Source organism: Dipodomys merriami, unplaced genomic scaffold, assembly GCF_024711535.1.
Source record: "Dipodomys merriami isolate MVZ:Mamm:240054 unplaced genomic scaffold, mDipMer1.0.p SCAF_505, whole genome shotgun sequence".
In the NCBI taxonomy this organism is placed as follows: Eukaryota; Metazoa; Chordata; class Mammalia; order Rodentia; family Heteromyidae; genus Dipodomys; species Dipodomys merriami.
The window spans coordinates 409,006-429,075 of NW_027206075.1; the positions used below are offsets into that span (position 1 = coordinate 409,006).

At 50.6% G+C, this 20,070-nt stretch overlaps 3 protein-coding genes across 9 annotated transcripts in view; 1 reads left to right on the forward strand and 2 right to left on the reverse strand.

The window, feature by feature from the left end:
• The window catches only part of LOC138810677 (tetratricopeptide repeat protein 9C), a 28,863-nt gene extending 23,983 nt beyond the window's left edge, over window positions 1-4,880 (reverse strand). Inside the window, exon 1 of the mRNA XM_069997858.1 lies at window positions 4,794-4,880. The gene's annotated coding sequence lies outside the window, so the exon portion shown is untranslated. The remainder of the gene's footprint in view (window positions 1-4,793) is intronic.
• LOC138810674 (seipin-like) lies at window positions 4,646-20,046 on the forward strand. 7 transcript variants are annotated; one of them, XM_069997851.1, is made up of 13 exons: window positions 4,646-4,735; window positions 6,039-6,215; window positions 6,808-6,993; window positions 8,344-8,663; window positions 9,642-9,723; window positions 15,248-15,391; window positions 17,092-17,226; window positions 17,370-17,467; window positions 18,859-19,000; window positions 19,162-19,228; window positions 19,415-19,504; window positions 19,609-19,689; window positions 19,779-20,046. In XM_069997851.1, the coding sequence occupies exons 3-13, from the start codon at window positions 6,910-6,912 to the stop codon at window positions 19,943-19,945; spliced, it is 1,410 nt and encodes a 469-aa protein (XP_069853952.1). In that variant the 5' UTR covers window positions 4,646-4,735; window positions 6,039-6,215; window positions 6,808-6,909; the 3' UTR covers window positions 19,946-20,046. The 7 variants fall into 7 exon arrangements, with proteins under 7 accessions (XP_069853952.1, XP_069853953.1, XP_069853954.1 ...); XM_069997852.1 differs by lacking the exon at window positions 6,039-6,215 and having other exon boundaries at window positions 4,656-4,735; XM_069997853.1 differs by lacking the exons at window positions 4,646-4,735; window positions 6,039-6,215 and adding an exon at window positions 4,820-4,838.
• LOC138810678 (guanine nucleotide-binding protein G(I)/G(S)/G(O) subunit gamma-3) lies at window positions 4,998-6,406 on the reverse strand. Its single transcript, XM_069997861.1, has 3 exons — window positions 6,171-6,406; window positions 5,738-5,837; window positions 4,998-5,503 (listed from the first exon to the last, which is right to left on the reverse strand). Exons 2-3 carry the CDS (start codon window positions 5,834-5,836, stop codon window positions 5,375-5,377), a joined length of 228 nt encoding a protein of 75 aa, XP_069853962.1. The 5' UTR covers window position 5,837; window positions 6,171-6,406; the 3' UTR covers window positions 4,998-5,374.
• Window positions 20,047-20,070: the final 24 nt, after the last annotated feature.

Sequence of the window (20,070 nt, forward strand, 5' to 3'; positions counted from 1 at the left end):
TTGTGGCTCAAGAGGTACAGCACTAGCCTTGAGAGGAAAAAAGCGTCAGGGACAGCTCCTAAGATTGGCACCAAAAAATAAAGCAGCTGGGTATTTTGATGTTTACAGGCCCAGTGACTCGGCCTGTTATCCTAGCAACTCAGGAGGCTGAGATCTGAGGATGGCAGTTTGAAGCCAGCCCAGGCAGGAAAGTCTATGAGACTTGAATTTCCAATTAATCACAAAATACTGGAAATATTCAAGTGATTGAGTATAAAAGTTCAGAGACAGAGCCCAAGCTGAGTTCAAGCCCCAGGACGAGCACCAATAAATAATTGATCAGGACATTTGGAATTAAAGCTCATAGCCTTACATACATAGTGTTGAGAGATACTGATATGTAAGTCATACCTTAACTTTGTTACACATTCAAATTCTAGAGCCTTAAAACATACTTTAAGGCCCTCCTTGGTGGTTGCCTATTTTGTGTGTATGTGTACATGTGTACACATGCACACCTGCTAGGACATCATGCTCTCCCTTAGCCTTCCTTTCAGGCTCATGGGTGGCACTCCATATTCTTCCCATGCTTCCAGTCCAGCCTTCCCATCCCCCCTCCCCAGCTAACTGGAGATCGGAGTCTTGGATTTATCTGCTTAGGCTGGCTTCAAACCACAATCCTGAGATTTAGGATTATAGGCATGAACCACCAGAGCCTACCTGGACATGTGTGTGCTGGTCCTGGGGACCACTGTCTCAGCTTTTGTGCTCAAGGCTAGTGCTGTAGTGCTTAGCTACAGCTCCACTTTCAGCTTTTTGTTTTTGTTTGTTTATTTTTTTGGTTGGTCATGGGGCCTGAACTCTGGGCTGGGTGCTGTCCCTCATCTCTTCAGCTCAAGGCTAGCCCTCCACCCCTTGAGCCACAGCACCACTTCCAGATTTTTCTGCTTATATGGTACTGAGGAATTGAACCCAGGACATGCAAGGCAAACACTCTACCGCTGAGCCACTTTCCCAGTGCATACTTTAAGCTTTTTTGGGGGTGGTTAATTAAAGGTAAGACTCTCAGACTCCCCCCACCCCACACCCTATCCCCAGTTCTGGGGCTTGAACTCAAGGTCTGGGCACTGTCTCAGCTTCTTTCACTCAAGGCTAGCACTCTACCACTTGAACCACAGCACCACTTCCAGCCTTTTCTGTTTTTCTGTTAATAAGGAATTGAACCCAAGGCTTCATGCATGCTAGGCAAGCATTCTACAACTAAGCCACCAGTCCCAGTCCGAGTTATCAGGCTTTTTCCTGCCTGATCTGGCTTCTGATTTCCTCTGATCTCCCTCTGAGTAGCTAGGATTACAGGCCGGAGACACTGGTGATTGGCAGGACTTTTGATTTTTTTTTGGGCGGGGGGGGGGGGGGGTCTGGTCATGGGGCCTGAACTCTGGGCCTGGGCGCTGTCCCTCAGCTCTTCAGCTCAAGGCTAGCACTCTACCACTTGAGACACAGCGCCACTTCCGGCTTTTTCTTTCTGCTTATGTGGTGCTGAGAATCGAACCCAGGGCTTCATGCATGCAAGGCAAGCACTCTACCACTGAGCCACCTTCCCAGGCCCAAGGACTTTTTTTTTTTTTTTTTTTGTCGGTCATGGGGCTTGAACTCTGGGCCTGGCTGTCCCTCAGCTCTTCAGCTCAAGGCAAGCACTCTACCACTTGAGCTACAGAGCCACTTCCGGTTTTCTGGTGGTTTATTGGAGATAGGAGTCTCACGGTCTCTCCTGCCCGGGCTGGCTTTGAACCGAGATCCTCAGATCTAAGCCTCCTGAGTAGCTAGGATTACAGGCATGAGCCACCAGTGCCAGCAGGACTTTTGATTTTTGAGACAGGATCTCTCCTTCCTTCTCCCTGTCCCTCCCCACCTTTTTCTCTTTCCCTCTCTCCCTTCCTTCCGTTCTCTTTTCCTCCCCTCTCCTCCCTCTCTTCCTGACCCAGGCTAGCATAAAACTCATGATCTTCCTGCCTCCTGAACACTGGGATCATAGGAGTTTGCCATTCACTAGGACATTCAAACTCAGTGATAAAATGAGGGCTGTAGTCATGGTTTGTGCCAGGCCTAAGTTCAAACCCATAACCACCAACAACCACAGGGGAAAAGAAAGAAAAACCTAGGCTGCCTCTTAGCCATGCTGGGGTTTAGACCCAAGGGCTTTACAAATAAATGCTAGGCAAGAGCTCTACTACTAGGTAACACCCCCAGTCCTTCTCTGAATAGTAGACCACTATCCACCCCTAATTTTATGAGCAGAAAATCTGAACTTTTTTTTTTGTTGTTGTTGGTTTTTTTTTTTTTTAGTTCCGGTCGTGGGGCCTGAACTCTGGGCCTGGGCACTGTCCCTCAGCTCTTCAGCTCAAGGCTAGCACTCTACCACTTGAGCCACAGTGCCACTTCCGGCTTTTTTCTTTTGGCTTATGTGGTGCTGAGGAATCGAACCCAGGGCCTCATGCATGCAAGGCAAGTGCTCTACCACTGAGCCACCTTCCCAGCCCAAAATCTGAACTTTTAAAGTATAATGTCAGGGTTGGGAATGTGGTTTAGTGATAGAGTACTTGCCTAGCATGCATGAAGCCCTGGGTTCCATTCCTCAGTACCACATAAACAAAAAAGGCAGAGGTGGCACTGGGGCTCAAGTGGTAGAGTGTTAGCCTTGAGCAAAAGAAGCTCAGGGACAGTGCCCAGGCCCTGAATTCAAGCCTCAGGACTGGCAAAAAATAAATAAAAGTAATGTCAGCTACATTTATCAAGAATTTTCTGGCTTTTTACCAAGTGTGAGCTGATGTGGAAATTTTCACTCACTGTTCTGTAATATGTGCCAGCATAGATGCAAATCACAATGATAGGAAAGAGTTCTTTTTTTTCTTTTTTTCTTTTTTTTGCTGTCATGGGGATTAAACTCTGGGCCTGAATGCTGTCCCTTAGCTCTTCAGCTCAAGGCTAGCACTTACCACTTGAGCCACTACACCACTTCTAGGAAAGTGTTCTTTTTTTTTTTTTTTTTTGGTCCGGTCGTGGCGCCTGAACTCTGGACCTGGGCGCTGTCCCTCAGCTCTTCAGCTCAAGGCTAGCACTCTACCACTTGAGCCACATTGCCACTTCTGGCTTTTTTCTATTTTGCTTATGTGGTGCTGAGGAATCAAACCCAGGGCCTCATGCATGCAAGGCAAGCGCTCTACCACTGAGCCACCTTCCCAGCCCCAGGAAAGCGTTCTTATTCTCTGCATACAATCTACTCATTAGGTGTTTGAGTGCTTGCTGTGTGTGAAGCATTGTCAGTATGCTTGGATTTTAACAGCTGATTCCCCCTGGAGTTTCCACAAATCTGGAACTAAGCATATTCCTGAACAGAAGGGGCATTGGTCCCCTCCAAGTGCTTGCTTATCCTATTTGTTCATGTTTAGAATGAAGAAATTAGTAAGATGACCTCTAGGACTTGTTAGGGCTTAGAGAGTCACCAACTTGTTAGGGCTTCAGAGAGTATTCCTGAATGTATTCCAAGTTAGTTTGGTACCCCTGTAGCTCACAAAGACATGCTTAGGCTAATTAAGTTCAGTTGTTAGCAATATACTTTGTGTGTATGTGTATGTGCCAGTCCTGGGGCTTGAACTCAGGTCCTGGGCACTGACCTGAGCTTTCTGCTCAAGGCTAGCACTCTACCACTTGAGCCACAGCGCCACTTCTGGCTTTTTCTGTGTATTTGCTACTGAGGAATGGAACCCAGGGCTTCATGCATGCTAGGCACCACTCTATCACTAAGCTACGTTTCCAGCCCAGCAATATACCGTTATTCCTTTGATTTCTTATCTCATCTTCTCCCTCTGCTGTCCCTCTTTAGGAAGGTGTGGGAGATCTTGAGGTGACAGGGCTGTATCTTAAATATACTCAGTCAGCCAGGTACTCCCAAGCATATCCAGTCATGAGTCTAGGCTTTTCTAGGGAGGGATGTTCCTGAGGTCACATCTTGATCTCTTTGGAGCAGCCACCTGGGGTGACCTTCTCTGCCTTGGCCCACTGACACTTACTTAGTTCACCCTGGGTAGGAAAAGGATTCCAGGAGGCAACTGGGCTCCTAAATCCAGCAGGTGCTTGTGAGGTGTTACATGTTGGATCTGGTCTCTGTGAAGGAAGGCTGCTGGGCCCCCGGACACACTAGCAATAGACACTTCTTGGGTAGATGGTCCTGAGAGGACAATGAAGGCAAGGATCCATCCCCAGGAAATCCGAACCCATTTTTTTTTAAGGGCTTATTAAGCCAGTGGGGAGGCCAGGAAGCAGCCACCAACACCCTCACACATCGCCACACGTGTGCCCAAAGGGAGCCTCTCCTGGGTGAGGTAGAGAAGTCTTGATTCCCTCGGATCCCGGCGGCCCAGCGCCCGCCCCGCCGTGCGTGCAGGGACCCCGGGCCCAGGGACCCTTCGCCGGAGCCACGACGGGAGGACGTGGACCCCCACTGGGGCGTGGGAGGGAGCAGCCATTTCGAGACCTGATGAGTACGGAGCGGACCATATTGGGAATGTTGGGCGCCTGGGGGCCGCCATTTTAAGAGTCGCCCTGTACGGCGGGGCTCCGAGGCACGGGGGCCGCCATCTTGGACGGGCGGCAGTGGGCGCGGCCATCTTAGGCACCTGCCGCCCCTTTCCAGCCGCGCCCCGCCCCTGCGGGTTCCCGGATCCGGAGTCGGGCCTCCCCCGCCCCTCCGTCGCCGGTAACTGCCCTTCCCTGGCTCGGCCCCCGCGGACCCTGCCCCCCCCTCCCGCCCCTACCTGGTCGCGTCTGTTCAGCTTTCCCGCCGCCCGGCCGTTGGCGCGGTGAGTGCGAGGCCGCCCCGCTCCGCCCAGGCCGCTGTCACCGCGGCCCCCGCTGGGGGCGCCCGCGTGCCCGGCCCCGGGGAGCGCCGGTCGTCCAGTGGCTCCCCGGGCATGGCAAACCTAGTGACCGACGACCCTGCCCCCAAGAACGCTGACCCCGGAGCTGCCCGCCGGCTCGGGTGACTTTATTCCTCAAACGGGTTTCCCCTCCCCACGGCCCCCGCTGAGCCCGGGAGCCAGCCCCCCGCACATCCCTCTCCCCCTTGTCTCCGGCGGGAGGGGGCCGGCCGCGAGCCGCGGGCTGGCAGCCCCGCGGGGGACCCCTCTGTGGGTGGGGCGGAGGGTGCCCGAATCACGGGGTGCTGGGGGGTCAGCCTCAGGGGTGAGGAGATGGGATAGACGTGGGTGCGGAAGGTTCTGTGCTTCAGGTGATGTCACAGGGCGAGGAGAGGGCTGCGGGGAGCCTCCCGGGTCACCGACCTAAGGACGGGCTCTGGAGAGGGAGAGGGAAGGACGGAGAGGAGGGAAGGGGCAGCTCAGAGGAGGGCACAGAAGAACTTCTTCTCCCGGAAGGGGTTCTCCGAAGTGGGCACCGGAGTGATGAGGGGGTCATCACAGGCGTGGGCATCACAGTAAGTCATCAGGTCTGCTGCTGCCTTGGACACCTGGGGCACAGCCAGGGAGGGGAGGGTTAGCAAGAACCCCTGGACGATGCAGCCTCTCTTCCCCAAAAGGGCTTCTGGCAACAGTCATCGCTTTCACCCCTACAAAGGCCTAGGGCGGGCTCTCCCATCAGAGCCTCAGACCCCAGAGAGTCAAGGAAAGGAGCATGTCTGATCTGCTGGGGAAACTGCCCATCGGGGCCTATGAATTAACGGGAGCCCGGGGGCCCCACCCACCTTTATCCGGCACAGGCTGGCCTCGATTTTCAGCTGCTCCACCATCTTGCGAGCTTGCCCAATACTCATAGTGCTGTTCACTGGAGTCTCCCCTTTCATCCTGGAAGAGAAGAGAGACACAGCTCAGCGCTGTCTCAGCTTCACGCTCACTCTTCACCAACCTTTACAAGGTTGGGTGGTGCCCCAACATTTTCTTCTCCTCCTATCCCACCCCTCTTAGAGGCCTGTCCCAAGAAAATCTTCCCCAAATTCCCACACGGTCTGGACCCGAGGTGATCAAACTATACAAATGATTTTAAAGCTTTTCAGCTCTTCAAGCCACCTGCTGTGAACGCTTCAGCCAGAAAAGGCCCTACCCTGATGAGGCCATCACCTCAGCCCCACTTGTCCCCTAAATTGCCAGTGGGAGAGAAACAATGACTCCCTTACTCACCTGAAGCCACAGGCGGCGGCAGTAGCAGCCTCCTTGGGATGTCGGGTGAGTGCGGGGCACCAAACCCTGCCTCAGATGGGTGCCCCACCCCTGCAGGCAGTTGCAGCCGAAGATGTCTGTAGCACAAACAGCTATTCCAGAGAAGGCCTCTGGTCAGACCAGAGTTCCGTGGGAGGGGGTGGGGGGGGTGGTCACAGTTTCTGCAATTCAAGCACTCACTGCCCAGATGGCTGGTACCTGAAGGATGAAGGATGCTGGAAGGAGCTGTTCAGATCCTGGAGCATACCAACTGCTTGGCCAGTGGGGGAGCCTGGCTGCTGCCTGCATCCCCTGCGCACACCCCCACCCTTACAGTCTCTCTCCCTGCCCCTCCCCCATTGCCGAAGTCCCCAGTCTGGGCTAGAGCCCTCCCCAAAGGAACTCAGGCGGAAACAGACTCCCCCCTTAAATGAAGGTGGTCTAGGCCTGTGACAGTCTCTGCAGTAGAGTACACTTGGTTGCGGGGGACCCTGCTCATTTGAAAATCTGACATCAGCTGGCCATTTGCCCCCCTCCTCCCTTTCTCCCTCTACTCTGACACAGCATTTAGCGTCTGAGTCTTCATTTCTTGCAGTGACCCTCCATTCCCCATATCCAGGAAAATGTGATGCGTACAGGTGGTCCGCTGCTAGATCCCCACGTTTAGCCAAAAGTGACTCGAGTGGGAGATCCAAGGGCAGCGGAGGGAATCGTCGGGAAGATGTCTAAAGAAATGACAGACCAAAGAGAAGCTGGAGGAAAAGAGGGATGCGGAGACCAGATCAAAGGATCGGACAAGGAGGAGGTAAGGCTTGTAAAGGGATCAGTGGAAATATTTTGAAAATAACTGGGCTACCCGGGATGGAGTGTGGGGGGTGACAAACTGCGTGGGGATATTGACGTGAAATTGCAGCATCATGCAAAAAGATGTACACACCCTGGCCTGGCCTTCTGCAGTGCCTTATCTGGGGGTGATTAAACTAGACGTATGTGAAATAGAAGATGCCACCGATGGAGGGCTACACTTAAATGTCTAGTTCTAAAGGGGTTCTGAGGAAAACGGAATCAATCCTCTTAGGGTCCAAGGAGGATCCGTCACGCAGTGTCAAGCTGGGGACCAAACGCTGGGCTGAAATGCATGCTTTGTAAATAGCGGACAGCAGGCCACCTGCACAACACCAAGTTGCACAGGTTCCGGAAGAATGCGTCATTCTCTGGGCGAACCCTCTCCTCCGACGCCCACGGGTCCTAGGAGCTGTGCTAGCTACAAATCAGAGCCCCTTTCACCATTACCATCCCCCCACTCCCCGCCCCCTGCCCTGTTTGGGCTCCTGGGGTTACAAGGAGGAAGATGATATAGGCGGAGGGCGAGAGCATATATGCCTGGTGGGAGGCGCCTTTTCCCGGTGGTCACCTTAACCTAAAGGTGTTGGACCCTGGTAGAAGCTGTGGGAAGCCCTTCACCAAGTGGGCCCCGCCCCCGGCCCCAGGTTCCCGCCCCCGGGATAGGCCACGCCCCTGGGCCGTGGAGGCTGCGGGCTGAAAGAGGCGGGGCTTCTCCTGCAGCCGGAAATCGCTTCTCGCGGTTGCCTCGGCAGCGCGCGCGAGAGGCTGGTGAGGGCCGAGCTGCGGCGTCTGACCCGCTGGTTTCCATGGTGGCGCGGCCCGGCGCGGCGCGGGGTCTGAGGGTGGGGGGTGGGGTCTCCGGCGCTGAGCGCACTGGCCAGCCGGAGGGCGCCGGCGGGGAGTGGCCGTTGACTGCCGGACGCCCTGCCCATGTGAGGCGCGCCTCGGCGGGCTTTTATCATCCTGAGGTGAAGGGGAGAGACTTGGGAGGCATTTGTGACTGCTCTTAGGTCCAGCTGTGCTACCTCAGGCAAGTCGTGCAGCGTCTCTGTGCAGCGCGCAGAGAGAACTGTAAGGAGCCCATTCTCTCTGTTGAGGGCGTGTCCCTGACCCAGATGGCTGGGGGCGAGTTAGATGAGGAACTCTGGCACTGCTGTGAAAGGGAAGGGGTAGCTGGCAGAGAAGCGCCATCACTTGGAGAAGCGTCCTAGGGAACAGTGATTTTGCGTTGTCCTCCTGTTTCTTGTCCCTCGAAGCCACGTATGTCTTTTCTATCCCCAGCTTTCCCCTTCTCTTTTTTTTTTTCCAGGAACCTCCAACTGCCTCATCCCATGGCCAGGGGTGGCGTCCATGTGGCAGAGCAGCAGCTAAGAACTCAAGACCTGAACCTGGGCCCAGACCACCTCCTCTCCCCGCCATGGTCAATGACCCACCGGTGCCTGCCGTGCTGTGGGCACAAGAAGTGGGCCATGTGTTGGCAGGCCGTGCCCGCAGGCTGCTGCTACAGTTTGGGGTGCTCTTCTGCACCATCCTCCTCCTGCTGTGGGTGTCTGTGTTCCTCTATGGCTCCTTCTATTATTCCTACATGCCAACAGTCAGCCACCTCAGCCCCGTGCATTTCTACTACAGGTGAGAGGGGCTCGGTGAGCGTTGCTGGGAGCCTTTTGGAGTTTCTTCGGTCCTCTTATTTACAGCGGAGGAAAGATGAGTCCATTCTGCTAATAGGACTAACCTTCACCACTGGAGGATGCAGCAGATCTAGACTGTGGGGAGCTCAGGTCCTAGTTCCACCACTGTCACTGAATTCTGAGTAAAAAATTAGAAAGCAAGGGGTGACATTGGCCAAGAAGCATTGCACTCATAATAATCTGATATATGGAATTGTATCACCAAATAATAATAATATAAAATATGTGAAGAGGCTGAGCACTAATGGCTCACACTTGTAATTGTAGGAGGCTGAGATTTGAGGGTCACAATTCAAAGCCAGCCTGAGCAGAAAAGTCCATAAGACTCTCATCTCCAATAAATTACCAAAAAGCCAAAAGTAGAGCTATGAATCAAGTAATCAAGCACTGGCCTTGAGCAAAAAAAAAAAAAAAAAAAAACCCAGGGACAGCACTCAGGCCATGAATTCAAGCCCTAGGACTAGCACAAAAAAACAAAAAATTTTTTTTCTCTCCTAAATCCATAGTCATGAATTGCAGTTTCTCAGGTAGATCTTGAACTTATAAGAGATATGGATCTTATGAAACCTGTAACCTATCCTTTCATGAAAATACCTGCATGCCCAGACATGCTGCATACCCACCTACCTCATGCAATTTCAAACTAGGCCCCAAGTCAGAACTCTTGGATCCGAATCTGGAGGTGGGATCCTCCATGAGTGTTTAGAAACATTAGGTCCATAGGTTCCTATCTAAGAATGTCCGCTATACGGAAGTGCCGGAAGAGAAAGTATTGTTCTAGCATCTCAAATCTCCTGGCCACCCCTGTTCTCTTTAACAGACAGAAGTGAAGTAGGACAGGAGGTCAAGAAAATGTGTGGAGAGACAGGCAAGGTAAACTCTTAACTTAGCAGAGGATCATTGCCCTCTTCTCATTTAGGACCGACTGTGATTCCACCACCACCTCGCTCTGCTCCTTCCCTGTTGCCAATGTCTCATTGGCTAAGAGTGGACGTGATCGGGTGAGTATGCAAACTAGAGAAAAGTTTCATGAGATTGTAGGCTTGAGAAGGGTGTGAAGAGCAAACATTGAGTAAAAGAGACAAAGACCAGGGCCCTGAGTGAAAAGGAAGCTAAAGAGAAATTAAGATCTCAATGACTTGAGCATTTGAATCTTTCTGCAAGAGACATTAGGGGAAATCTGACTGTTTCAGAATGGTCACCTCTGCTAGAAAGTGTAGTGGGCTGTAGACTTTGGTGAACAAACCAGCTATTTGATTGCAATAGTATGGCTTGCACCCTAGAGTTTAAAAAGCTTGTCTAGAAAATTATGAAATGATTAGAAAGTGTGTGTGACCTATTTTTACAAAGGGTACTGTGCCAGAGGACTGGCCAGATGCCAGTGTGACTTGAACAAACATGGAAACCCTAGTGAAGGTATATGGAGAGTTAACATTCTATATTAGGTAAGCTGATCGAGGCTCTGTTAAAGCATGGGATCCCTGAACTAAATAAGTATCATGTGAGGGCTGGGAATGTGGCTTACTGTTAGAGTGCTTGTCTAGCATGCATGAAGCCCTGGGTTCCATTCCTCAGTATCACATAAACAGAAAAAGCCAGAAATGACACTGGAGCTCAAGTGGTAGAGTGCTAGCCTTAAGCAAAAAAGAAGCTCAGCCCAGGCCCTGAGTTCAAGCCAGAAGTCTAACAACAAAAAATATTACATGTGCACATGCATATGTGTGTGTGTGTGTGTGTGTGTGTGTGTGTGTGTGTGTGTGTTCTAATCCTGGGGCTTGAACTCAGAGCCTAGGTGCTGTCCCTTAGCTTTTCTGCTCAAGGCTGTAGATAAAGAATCTTTCACAGAGCCCCTGTAATCCTGGCTACTTAGGAGGCTGAGATCTGAGGATCATCGTTCAAAGCCTGCCAGGAAGGAAAGTCCCTGAGACTCTTATCTCCAATAAACCACGCAAAAAAATCAGAAGTGGCACTGTGGCTCAAGTGGTAGAGCACTAGCTTTGAGCTGAAGAGCTGAGGGAAAGCCCCCAGGCCCAGAGTTCAAGCCCCCTGACTGACAAAAAAAAAAAAAATCTCTCACACGTGCTTGCCCCAGTTGGCATAGTCAAGTTAGGCGGCTGCGATCTGAGAATTATGATTCAAAGCCAGCCTAGGCAGACAAATCTTTGAGACTTATATGTCCAATTAACCAGCAAAAGCTGAAAGTAGAGCCGTGGTTCAAGTGGTAAAGGACCAGCCCTGAGTCAGAAAGCTTAAAAGCATGAAGGCCCTGACTTCAAGTCCCAGAACTACCCTTCCCACCCCTCCACCTCCACCCACACCCCCCCCCAAAAAAAAGATGAAGGATGAGAGGAGATGGAGCCCAAGTCCCTGATTACTAGAGAAAACTGAATATTTTTTGCTATTGAACATTTTCTAGTGAATTAATAAAATAATATGTGTGAACTGGGTAACACTCCAGCTCACATGATTGATAGAAAATATACACTGAATGTATCTGTAGGCATTCCAAAAGAATTTGGAAGAATTAAGCCAGGTGCCGGTGGCTCACTCCTGTAATCCTAGCTACTCAGGAGGCTGAGATCTGAGGATCACGGTTCAAAGCCAGCCTGGGCAGGAAAGTTCATGAGACTCCTATCTCCAATAAACCGCTAGAAAACCGGAAGTGGTGCTGTGGCTCAAGCGGTAGAGCGCTCGCCTTGAGCTGAAGAGCACAAGGACAGCACCCAAGCCCAGAGTTCAAGCCCCACGACCGACAAAAAAAAAAAAAAAAAAGAATTTGGAACATTAGAACAACATAGTCTGGGACAGTATGAGACTATGGAGGTGGTAAACCTCCATGATATTGTTGTAGGAGAGGGTGAATATTATGTAGAATGAGGATAATCTTCTATGAAGCAGACAAACCTGACTAAAAGATGGACTTGTTCACCAGGTACCAGATTCTTCTAGTATTAGATTATGTGAATGGGGCTGGGGGTTAAGCCCAGCTGAAGGGCGCCCACCTGGCACGCACAAGGCCCTGGGTTCAGTCCTCAGCCCTGGGGGGGGGAAAAAAAAGCTACAATAGATTATGTGGATGTCCTTTGAGAAGATGAGATTTTTTTCCCTTTTTTTTTTTTTTTTTTTTTTTGTCATTCATGGGGCCTGAACTGAGGGCCTGGGTGCTGTCCCTGAGCTCCTTTTGCTCAAGGCTAGCGCTCTATGTGCTGGGAAGGTGGCTCAGTGGTAGAGTGCTCGCCTTGCATGCATGAGGCCCTGGGTTCGATTCCTCAGCACCACATAAGCAGAAAAAGCCAGAAGTGGGTGCTGTGGCTCAAGTGGTAGAGCGCTAGCCTTGAGCTGAAGAGCTGAGGGACAGCGCCCAGGCCCAGAGTTCAGGCCCCACGACCGACCAAAAAAAAAAAAAAAAAAAGGGCTAGCGCTTTACCACTTTGAGCCACAGTGCTACTTCTGGTTTTCTGGTGGTTAATTGGAAATAAGAGTCTCACAGACTTTCCTGCCCAGGCTGGCTTTGAACCTCAATCCTCAGATCTCAACCTCTGAGTATCAGCTAGGATTATAGACATGAGCCACCAACACCTGGCTTAATTTTTTTTTTTTGGGGGGGGGCAGTCCTAGGGCTTGAACTCAAACCTGGGCACTATCCCTGAGCTTTTCTCAAGGCTAGTATTCTACCACTTGAGCCACAGCACCATTTCTGGCTTTTTCTCTTGTAGGTAGAAAAGTACCCATTTTGGTTTTCCAAAAATTAGTGAGGCAGCTGGGTTACAATCGCCTGGCCTCCATTGGAGAAAGGGTTAGGAATCTCATGAAATCCTTTTTTTTTTTTTTTTTTTTTTTAACCAATAGTTAGTTGAGCTGGTACCAGAAACTCACACCTATAATCCTACCTACTCAGGAGGCTGAGATCTGAGGACTGTGGTTCAAAGGCAGCCCAGGGAAGGAAAATCCATGAAAATCTTCTCTCTAGTTAACAACTAAAGGCTGGAAGTGGAACTGTGACACAAGAGGTAGAGCACCAGCTTTGAGCACAAAAGCTCAGGGGTAACCTCTAGGCCCTGAATTTGAGCCTCAGCACTGGCACTACACAAAAGCCAGGCACCTGTAATTCTGTCTACTCAGGAATTGAGATCTGAGCCTTGTGGTTCAAAACCAGCCTGGCTAGAAAGTCTGTGAGACTCTTTATCTCCAGTGAACCATGAGATCCAAAAGTAGAGCTGTGCCTCAAGTAGTAGAGTGGCAGCCCTGAGTGAAAAAACGAAAGGGCAGCACCCAGGCCCTAAATTCAAGCGCTAACACAGGCACAAAAAATAAATAATAAATAATAAAAATACACTGATTCCCTTTTGATTCAAAACAAGCTTGGACAGGGACTAAGGATGAAGCTCAGTGGTAGAGTGTGCGCTTCGCATGTGCACAGCCCTAGCTTAAATTCTCAGCACTAATTAAATACAAGGCATAGGGGCTGGGAAGGTGGCTCAGTGGTAGAGCGCTTGCCTTGCATGCTTGAGGCCCTGGGTTCGATTCCTCAGCACCACATAAGCAAAAAGCAAAAAAGCGGGAAGTGGTGCTGTGGCTCAAGTGGTAGAGTGCTAGCCTTGAGCTGAAGAGCTGAGGGACAGCGCCCAGGCCTAGAGTTCAGGCCTCACGACTGGAACCAAAAAAAATAAAAAATAATAATAATAATAAATAAATACAAGGCATAGAAGAACATAGAAATGTTCAAATGTTCAGGAGAGCAGGATGGCTCACATCTGTAATTCTAGCTACTCAGGAATCTAAAACCTTAGGATCGCAGTTCAAAGCCAGCTAGTCAGGCAAGTTGGTGAGACATCTCCAATTAATCACCAGAAAACTGGAAGTGGCACTGTGGCTCAAAGTGGTAAGAGTGCTAGCCTTGAGCAAAAAGAGCTCAGGGACACCGCCCAGGCCTTGAGTTCAAGTCCTACAACCACCACTACCAAGAAAAAGAAATAGCCAGGTGCTGGTAGCTCACGCCTGTAATCCTAGCTACTCAGGAGGCTGAGATCTGAGGATCATGGTTTGAAGCCAACCGGGACAGGAAAGTCAGTGAGACTCTTATCTCTAATAAACCACGCAAAAAACCAGAAGTGGCGCTGTGGCTCTAGGGGTAGAGTGCTCACCTTAAACTGAAGAGCTGAGGGACAGTGCCCAGGGCCAGAGTTCAAGCCCCATGACCGACTAAAACGAAACAAAAAAAGGGAGAGTCACTGTGGCTCAAGTGGTAGAGTACTAGCCTAAAGCTGAAAAGCTCAGGGACAACACCCAGGCCCAGGCCCAGAGTTCAAGCCCCATGACCAACCAAAAAAAAAAAAAAAGAAAGAAAGAAAGAAAGAGGGCTGGCAAGGCAGCTCAGTGGTAGATTGCTTGCCTTGCATACATGAGGCCCTGGGTTCAAGTCCTCAGCACCATATAAGCAGAAAAAGCCAGAAGTGGCACTGTGGCTCAAGTGGTAGAGTGCTAGCCTTGAGCTGAAGAGTTGAGAGACAGCACCCAGGCCTGGAGTTCAGGCCCCATGACTGGCAAAAAACAAAAAGAGAAAGAAAGAAAGAGAAAGAAAAAAAGGAAGGAAGAAAGAGTCAGGAGAAAGTAGGGTATGTGTAGATGTAAAACTTTAACCTCTTGAGTCAGACATTGGCAGCTCACACTGTAATCCTAGCTACTGTGGAGGCTGAGATAGAAAATTCATAGTCCAAAGCCGGGCTAGGCAGGAAAGTCTGTGAGACTCTTTATCTCCAGTAACCACCAAAAAGCCATATATGAGGCTATAACTGAAACGGGTAGAGCACTAACCTTGAGCAAAAAAAGCCCAGGGTTAGCACCTAGGTCCTGAGTTCAAGCTTCTGTACTGGCACAAAAAAAAAAAAAAAAAAAAAAAACAGAATTTTAACCTCTTGAGATGGAACTCTGTGAGGAAATATTTGCACTGTGAATCTCAGTCCTACCAACAGAACCAAGAGTAGGAACTGGAGCCTGATGTGCTGCCGCTTGTAAGTCCCTAAGTCCCAGCTATTCTGGAAGCTAAGACAGGAAGATAGCTAACAGGACTCAAGAAAGCCCAAAGAAAAAGTAACAAGATGATCTAGGAGCTCTGTGATTGTACCAGAGCTGGCTAGGGAGGCAGAGCACTGCGGGCAGTTGATTGTAATTAATCATGTAAGTGAGGGCAGGCTGGGTCCATGGGGACAGCCACACTGGCACACAGGCCCCAGTCACACATGGCCCAGTTGGCAACATAGTTCACTTTTGGGAAGAAAAAAAAAAAAAAAAAAAAAGCAATAGAGCATTTCTCAGAATAGAGTAGCTAGTCATTCAGTATAGCCAGCATGATGCTGAAGGCTTGGGATGTCTACTTGGATGGGAGCTACCAGGAGGGGGCAGCACCTGCTTCCAGCATGAGCAATGAGAGGGCCTGTAGTGCTATCCCAGGGGGGTTGTGGAGTATTAGCAGGCACAGCACAATTTTGAAAAGCTTTGAAACAAGATGATGGCTACCTTTGGCAGGTGCTGATGTATGGACAGCCTTATCGCGTCACCTTAGAGCTTGAGCTGCCAGAGTCCCCTGTGAATCAAGATTTGGGCATGTTCCTGGTCACTGTTTCATGCTACACCCGAGGTGGCCGCATCATCTCCACGTCTTCACGCTCGGTAAGTATGTGTGGACACTGTGGGAAACTGTGGAGAATGACTGCAGAAGTCAGAGATCCCAGAAGAAATCCCTGGTTCTGATGTCAGGGGCCAGTCCAGATAAGGGAAGAGGAATCCATTTACCAAACCACATTTTCCCCACTCTCTGATGAGCATGTCCATCTGAGAATAGAGGATGAAGTAACAGGTTCAGCTGGGCATGATGGTGAAGGCCTAAAATCCCAACACTTGGGACAAGGATCATGAGTTTGAGGTTCATGAGTTTGAGGCCAGCCTCAAACTCATTGATTGATATTGATATTGATTGATTGATTGATATTCACAAGACCTCTCAGACACAAACAGGTTTTATTTTTTAATTTAATTTTATTTTTTGGGTCCCGTTGTGGGGCCAGAACTCTGGACCTGGGCACTGTCCCTCAGCTCTTCAGCTCAAGGCTAGCGTTCTACCACTTGAGCCACAGTGCCACTCCGGCTTTTTTTCTTTTTGCTTATGTGGTACTGGGGAATCGAACCCAGGGCCTCATGCATGCAAGGCAAGCGCTCTACCACTGAGCCACCTTCCCAGCCCCACAAACAGGTTTTAATAGTCACTGCCTCATAGTAAGACTGAGAAAATGTAAAGTTCTTATTAGATATAGTGTGTGTTCAATCAGTATTGGACCTCATCGTTAATAAGCTGTTACCAGAACCACATCATGAGAGTGTGCATGGGGCGGGAGCTTCAGGTGGTGCACTGTGCACTGGCACTTATTCCATCCAGGATGACAGAAGTACAGGGGAATGGTAGATCAGAGACAGTGTTATGCTAAACACAGAAAAGTGTTAGAGAAGGAGCCTTTACTCTTTGAGAATAAACAGGTGTTTTCACGCCTGTGATTATTGCTACTCAGAGTGTGAAGCCAGCCCTGGTAGGAAAATCAAAGAGAGTCTCTTATTTATTTATTTTCCAATCCTGGGACTTGAACTCAGGACCTGGGCACTGTCCCTGAGCTTCTTTTGCTCAAGGCTAGCACTCTACCACGTGAACCACCAACCCACTTCCAGCTTTTTCTATTTATGTGGTATTGAGGAATTGAACACAGGGCATGCTAGGCAAGCACTCTACCACTAAGCCACATTCCCAACCTCCATGAGCCTTATCTCCAATTAACCCCCAGAAAGTAGGAAGTAGAGGTATGGCTCAAGTGGTAGTATGTCAGCCTTGAGTGAAAAAACTGAGGAACAGCACCCAGATCCTGAGTTCAAGCCCTAATACTGGCACCTGCACACACCCCCACACACACATACACACATATAAAAGAGTGAACAAACTGGACATTGGTGGCTTGTGCCTGTCATCCTAGCTACTCAGGAGGCTGAGATGTGAGAATCATGGTTCAAAGCTAGCCTGGGCAGGAAAATCCATGAGAGTCTCCAATTAACCACCCCAAAATACTGGAAGTATTTAAGCTGTGGCTTAAAGTGGTAGAGCACTAGCCTTGAGCAAAAAGGTTCAGGGACCGTGTGGTCCTAGGCCCTCAATTCAAGCCCCTTGACCAACCAAAAACATAATAAACAAATGTAGCATAGAGACTGAGGGGAAGGGAATGAAGTTGAGGGAGCAAGTGCCTGAGGAAGGGGCCCTTGGGTGGTGCTAAGGGGTAGGGCATTGGAACCTGGGCTATCTGTCCCCAACCTCTTCCTCCTGGCCCTGGTAGGTGATGCTGCATTATCGCTCTGACCTGCTCAAGATGCTTGACACGCTGGTCTTCTCCAGCCTCCTGCTGTTTGGCTTTGCAGAGCAAAAGCAGCTACTAGAAGTGGAGTTGTATGCAGACTATAGAGAGAACTCGGTAAGCAAGGTGAAGGGTGAGGAGAAGGAGACAACATCCCTGTTGGCTCTGTTGGTGGGGGGAAGGCCATGGAGACTGGTAGTGGGCCTCTGATGAGGCTGATAGATTGGCCCAGCACTGCCTTTACTTCCTCAATCCTACAGTATGTGCCTACCACTGGAGCAATTATCGAGATCCACAGCAAGCGCATCCAGATGTATGGAGCCTACCTCCGCATCCATGCCCACTTCACTGGGCTCAGGTAAGCCCTGAAGCGAGCCATGAGGTTCCATGACATGGAACTCAGCAGCTCTCCTGGGAGCTGTCCTTAAATGAAGAGGATCTTGGGCAGAGGTAACAAGCATGGCCAGTTCTCTACATGGCTGCAATCAGCATATTGACTTCCTAAGGAACCTTTTTTTTTGAGGGGGTGGGACCGGTGGTGGGTGCCATTACTAGGGCTTGAACTCAGGGTCTCAAGTCTGGCACTCTTCCACTTGAACGTGCCTCTACTTGCAGATTTTTTTGGGATTTTTTGTTTTGTTGGTTGTGAGGCCTGAACTCTGGGCCTGGGTGCTGTCCCTCAGCTCTTTACCTCAAGGTTAGTGCTCTACCACTTGAGCCACAGTGCCACTTCCGGCTTTTTCTACTTCTATGATGCTGAGAAATCGAACCCAGGACCTCATGCATGCAAAGCAAGCACTCTACCACTGAACCACCTTCCCAGCCCCAACTTGCAGCTTTTTGATAGAGATAAGTTTCAAGGATTTATCTGCTTAGGCTGGCCCCTAAACCTTGATCCTCAGATCTCAGCCTCCTGAGTAGCTAGGGTTTATAGTCCTGAGCCACCAGTGCCTGGCAGCTGAGGAACTTTTAAAAACACCATGTAAGGTGGTGCATACCTATAATCTTAGCATGCCGGAGACCAAGGCAGCAGAATCAGATTTCAGGCCAGCCTGGGCAGGTAGTGAGCTTGAGGCCGTAGAAAAAATACCTTGTCTCAAAGAAAAAAAAGGTGAATGTGCTTGAGGGGTGGCTCAGCAGTGAGTGCCTACCCAGCGAGCATGGGGCCCTGGGTAGGAAGAAGGAAAGAAGGGATGGAGGGAAGGAAGGCGGGAAAGAAACCACTTGAACCAGGTGTGGTGCTAGGAGAGCCTGTAAGTCTTAGCTACTTGGGAGGCCAAGTGATCAGGAGATCCAGTTGCTCCAAAAGTTTGAGGCCAGCCAGGGCAACATAACATTAGATTGCAGAGTTGGAGGCATGGCTCAATGGGTAGAGCACTGGTCAGTGAGTGAAAGCATCAAGAACCGAGTTTGAGTCCTGGTCTTAGACTAGAAAGAAAGAAAGAAACAACATTAGAGTCTCCCCACAAAAATACAGCAGAATACTCATATAGTCTATTGTTTTGATCCATGGCCTCAGGAAGAGTTCAGGTGGCTCCAGAGACATTCAGGAATGCTGCTGCTGCCCCAAGTCCTTGACCTTCATTAGAACCTGGGGTAACCAAGTTTGGTATATGAAAGGTGGATGGGGGACATAGAGGCTAAATCCAACTCTTAAGTCAAACTCAGTAGGAATTACATCTGGGAAACACAATGGCTGGTTCTGCTGGTAACTGCTGTTCCCTTCCTCTCCCATTTCTTGCTTTTCAGGTACCTGCTGTACAACTTCCCCATGACCTGCGCCTTCATCGGTGTTGCCAGCAACTTCACCTTCCTCAGCGTCATCGTGCTCTTCAGCTACATGCAATGGGTGTGGGGGGGCATCTGGCCCCGGCACCACTTCCCTTCGCAGGTTAGAAAGGGCAGGAACCCCATTTTCCTTCCCCTCAGGATCTTTCCATGTGAGTGGTCCAGGAACATGTTGGGGCTTAGGGAACAGGGGCCCCTGGTCACTGGAGAAAGGATTCCCAGCCTTGCTGCTCAGTTGTCTGTTCCCCCCCGCCCCCCCAACAGACTAGCATGAGAAAAAGGGAGAGTTCACGCAAGGAAGCCCTCCGCCGGATCTCTACCAATCAGCCAGGTAAAAGGGTTGCCTGGGTGGTGGTGGGGAGGTGGGCTGGCAAGAGAGGCCACCTACCTCTCTCTAGTAAGAGGCGTACAGCCATCACACTGAGTCCACAATTAGGGAAAAGGCTCAAGAAGGTAATGTTGGATCTGCCCGCCCGGCACAGCCACCAACCCTAGGCCTCTTTCTCTTGCTTTGGAGGCTCGGGGACTGAAGGCACTCAGGAAGAATCCACCCAGCAGTCAGATGTGACAGAGGATGGTGAGAGCCCTGATGACCCCTCAGGGACAGGTACTGTTCAGTCCCTCCTCTTGACTCTTCAGCTCTCTCCATCAGCCTCTGGGTCCCCCCCCCCGCCGTGGGCTCTCACCTGTGTGTTGCCCTCTTGGTCACAGAGGGTCCACTGTCTGAGGAGGAGAAGCCAGATCAGCAGCCCTTGAGTGGAGAGGAGGAGCTGGAGCCTGAAGCCAGTGATGGTGAGGGCACGAGGGGCGGGGCAGCTGGGGTGGGGGCAGGGCCTCCGGTTAATCTAGTAGCTTATTTGGGACTCTGGATTCTGGCCCAGGTTCAGGCTCCTGGGAAGATGCAGCACTGCTGACCGACGCCAACCTGACTGCTCCTGCCTCCGCCTCCACCTCCACCTCCACCCCGGCCCTTGCCCCGGAGACACTGGGCACCTCCGAGGCCTCTGTGGATGGCCTCAGGCAGCGCTCCACCTGCTCCAGTTCTTGAGGAAAAGTGGGCAGATTCCTCACATTCCAGCACTTTGCCAGCAAACCCTTTTTCTCCTGTTTTCCCCTTAATAAACTATTTTATGCCAGCTGCTTCACCGACTCAGGACTGGATTTCGGATGATT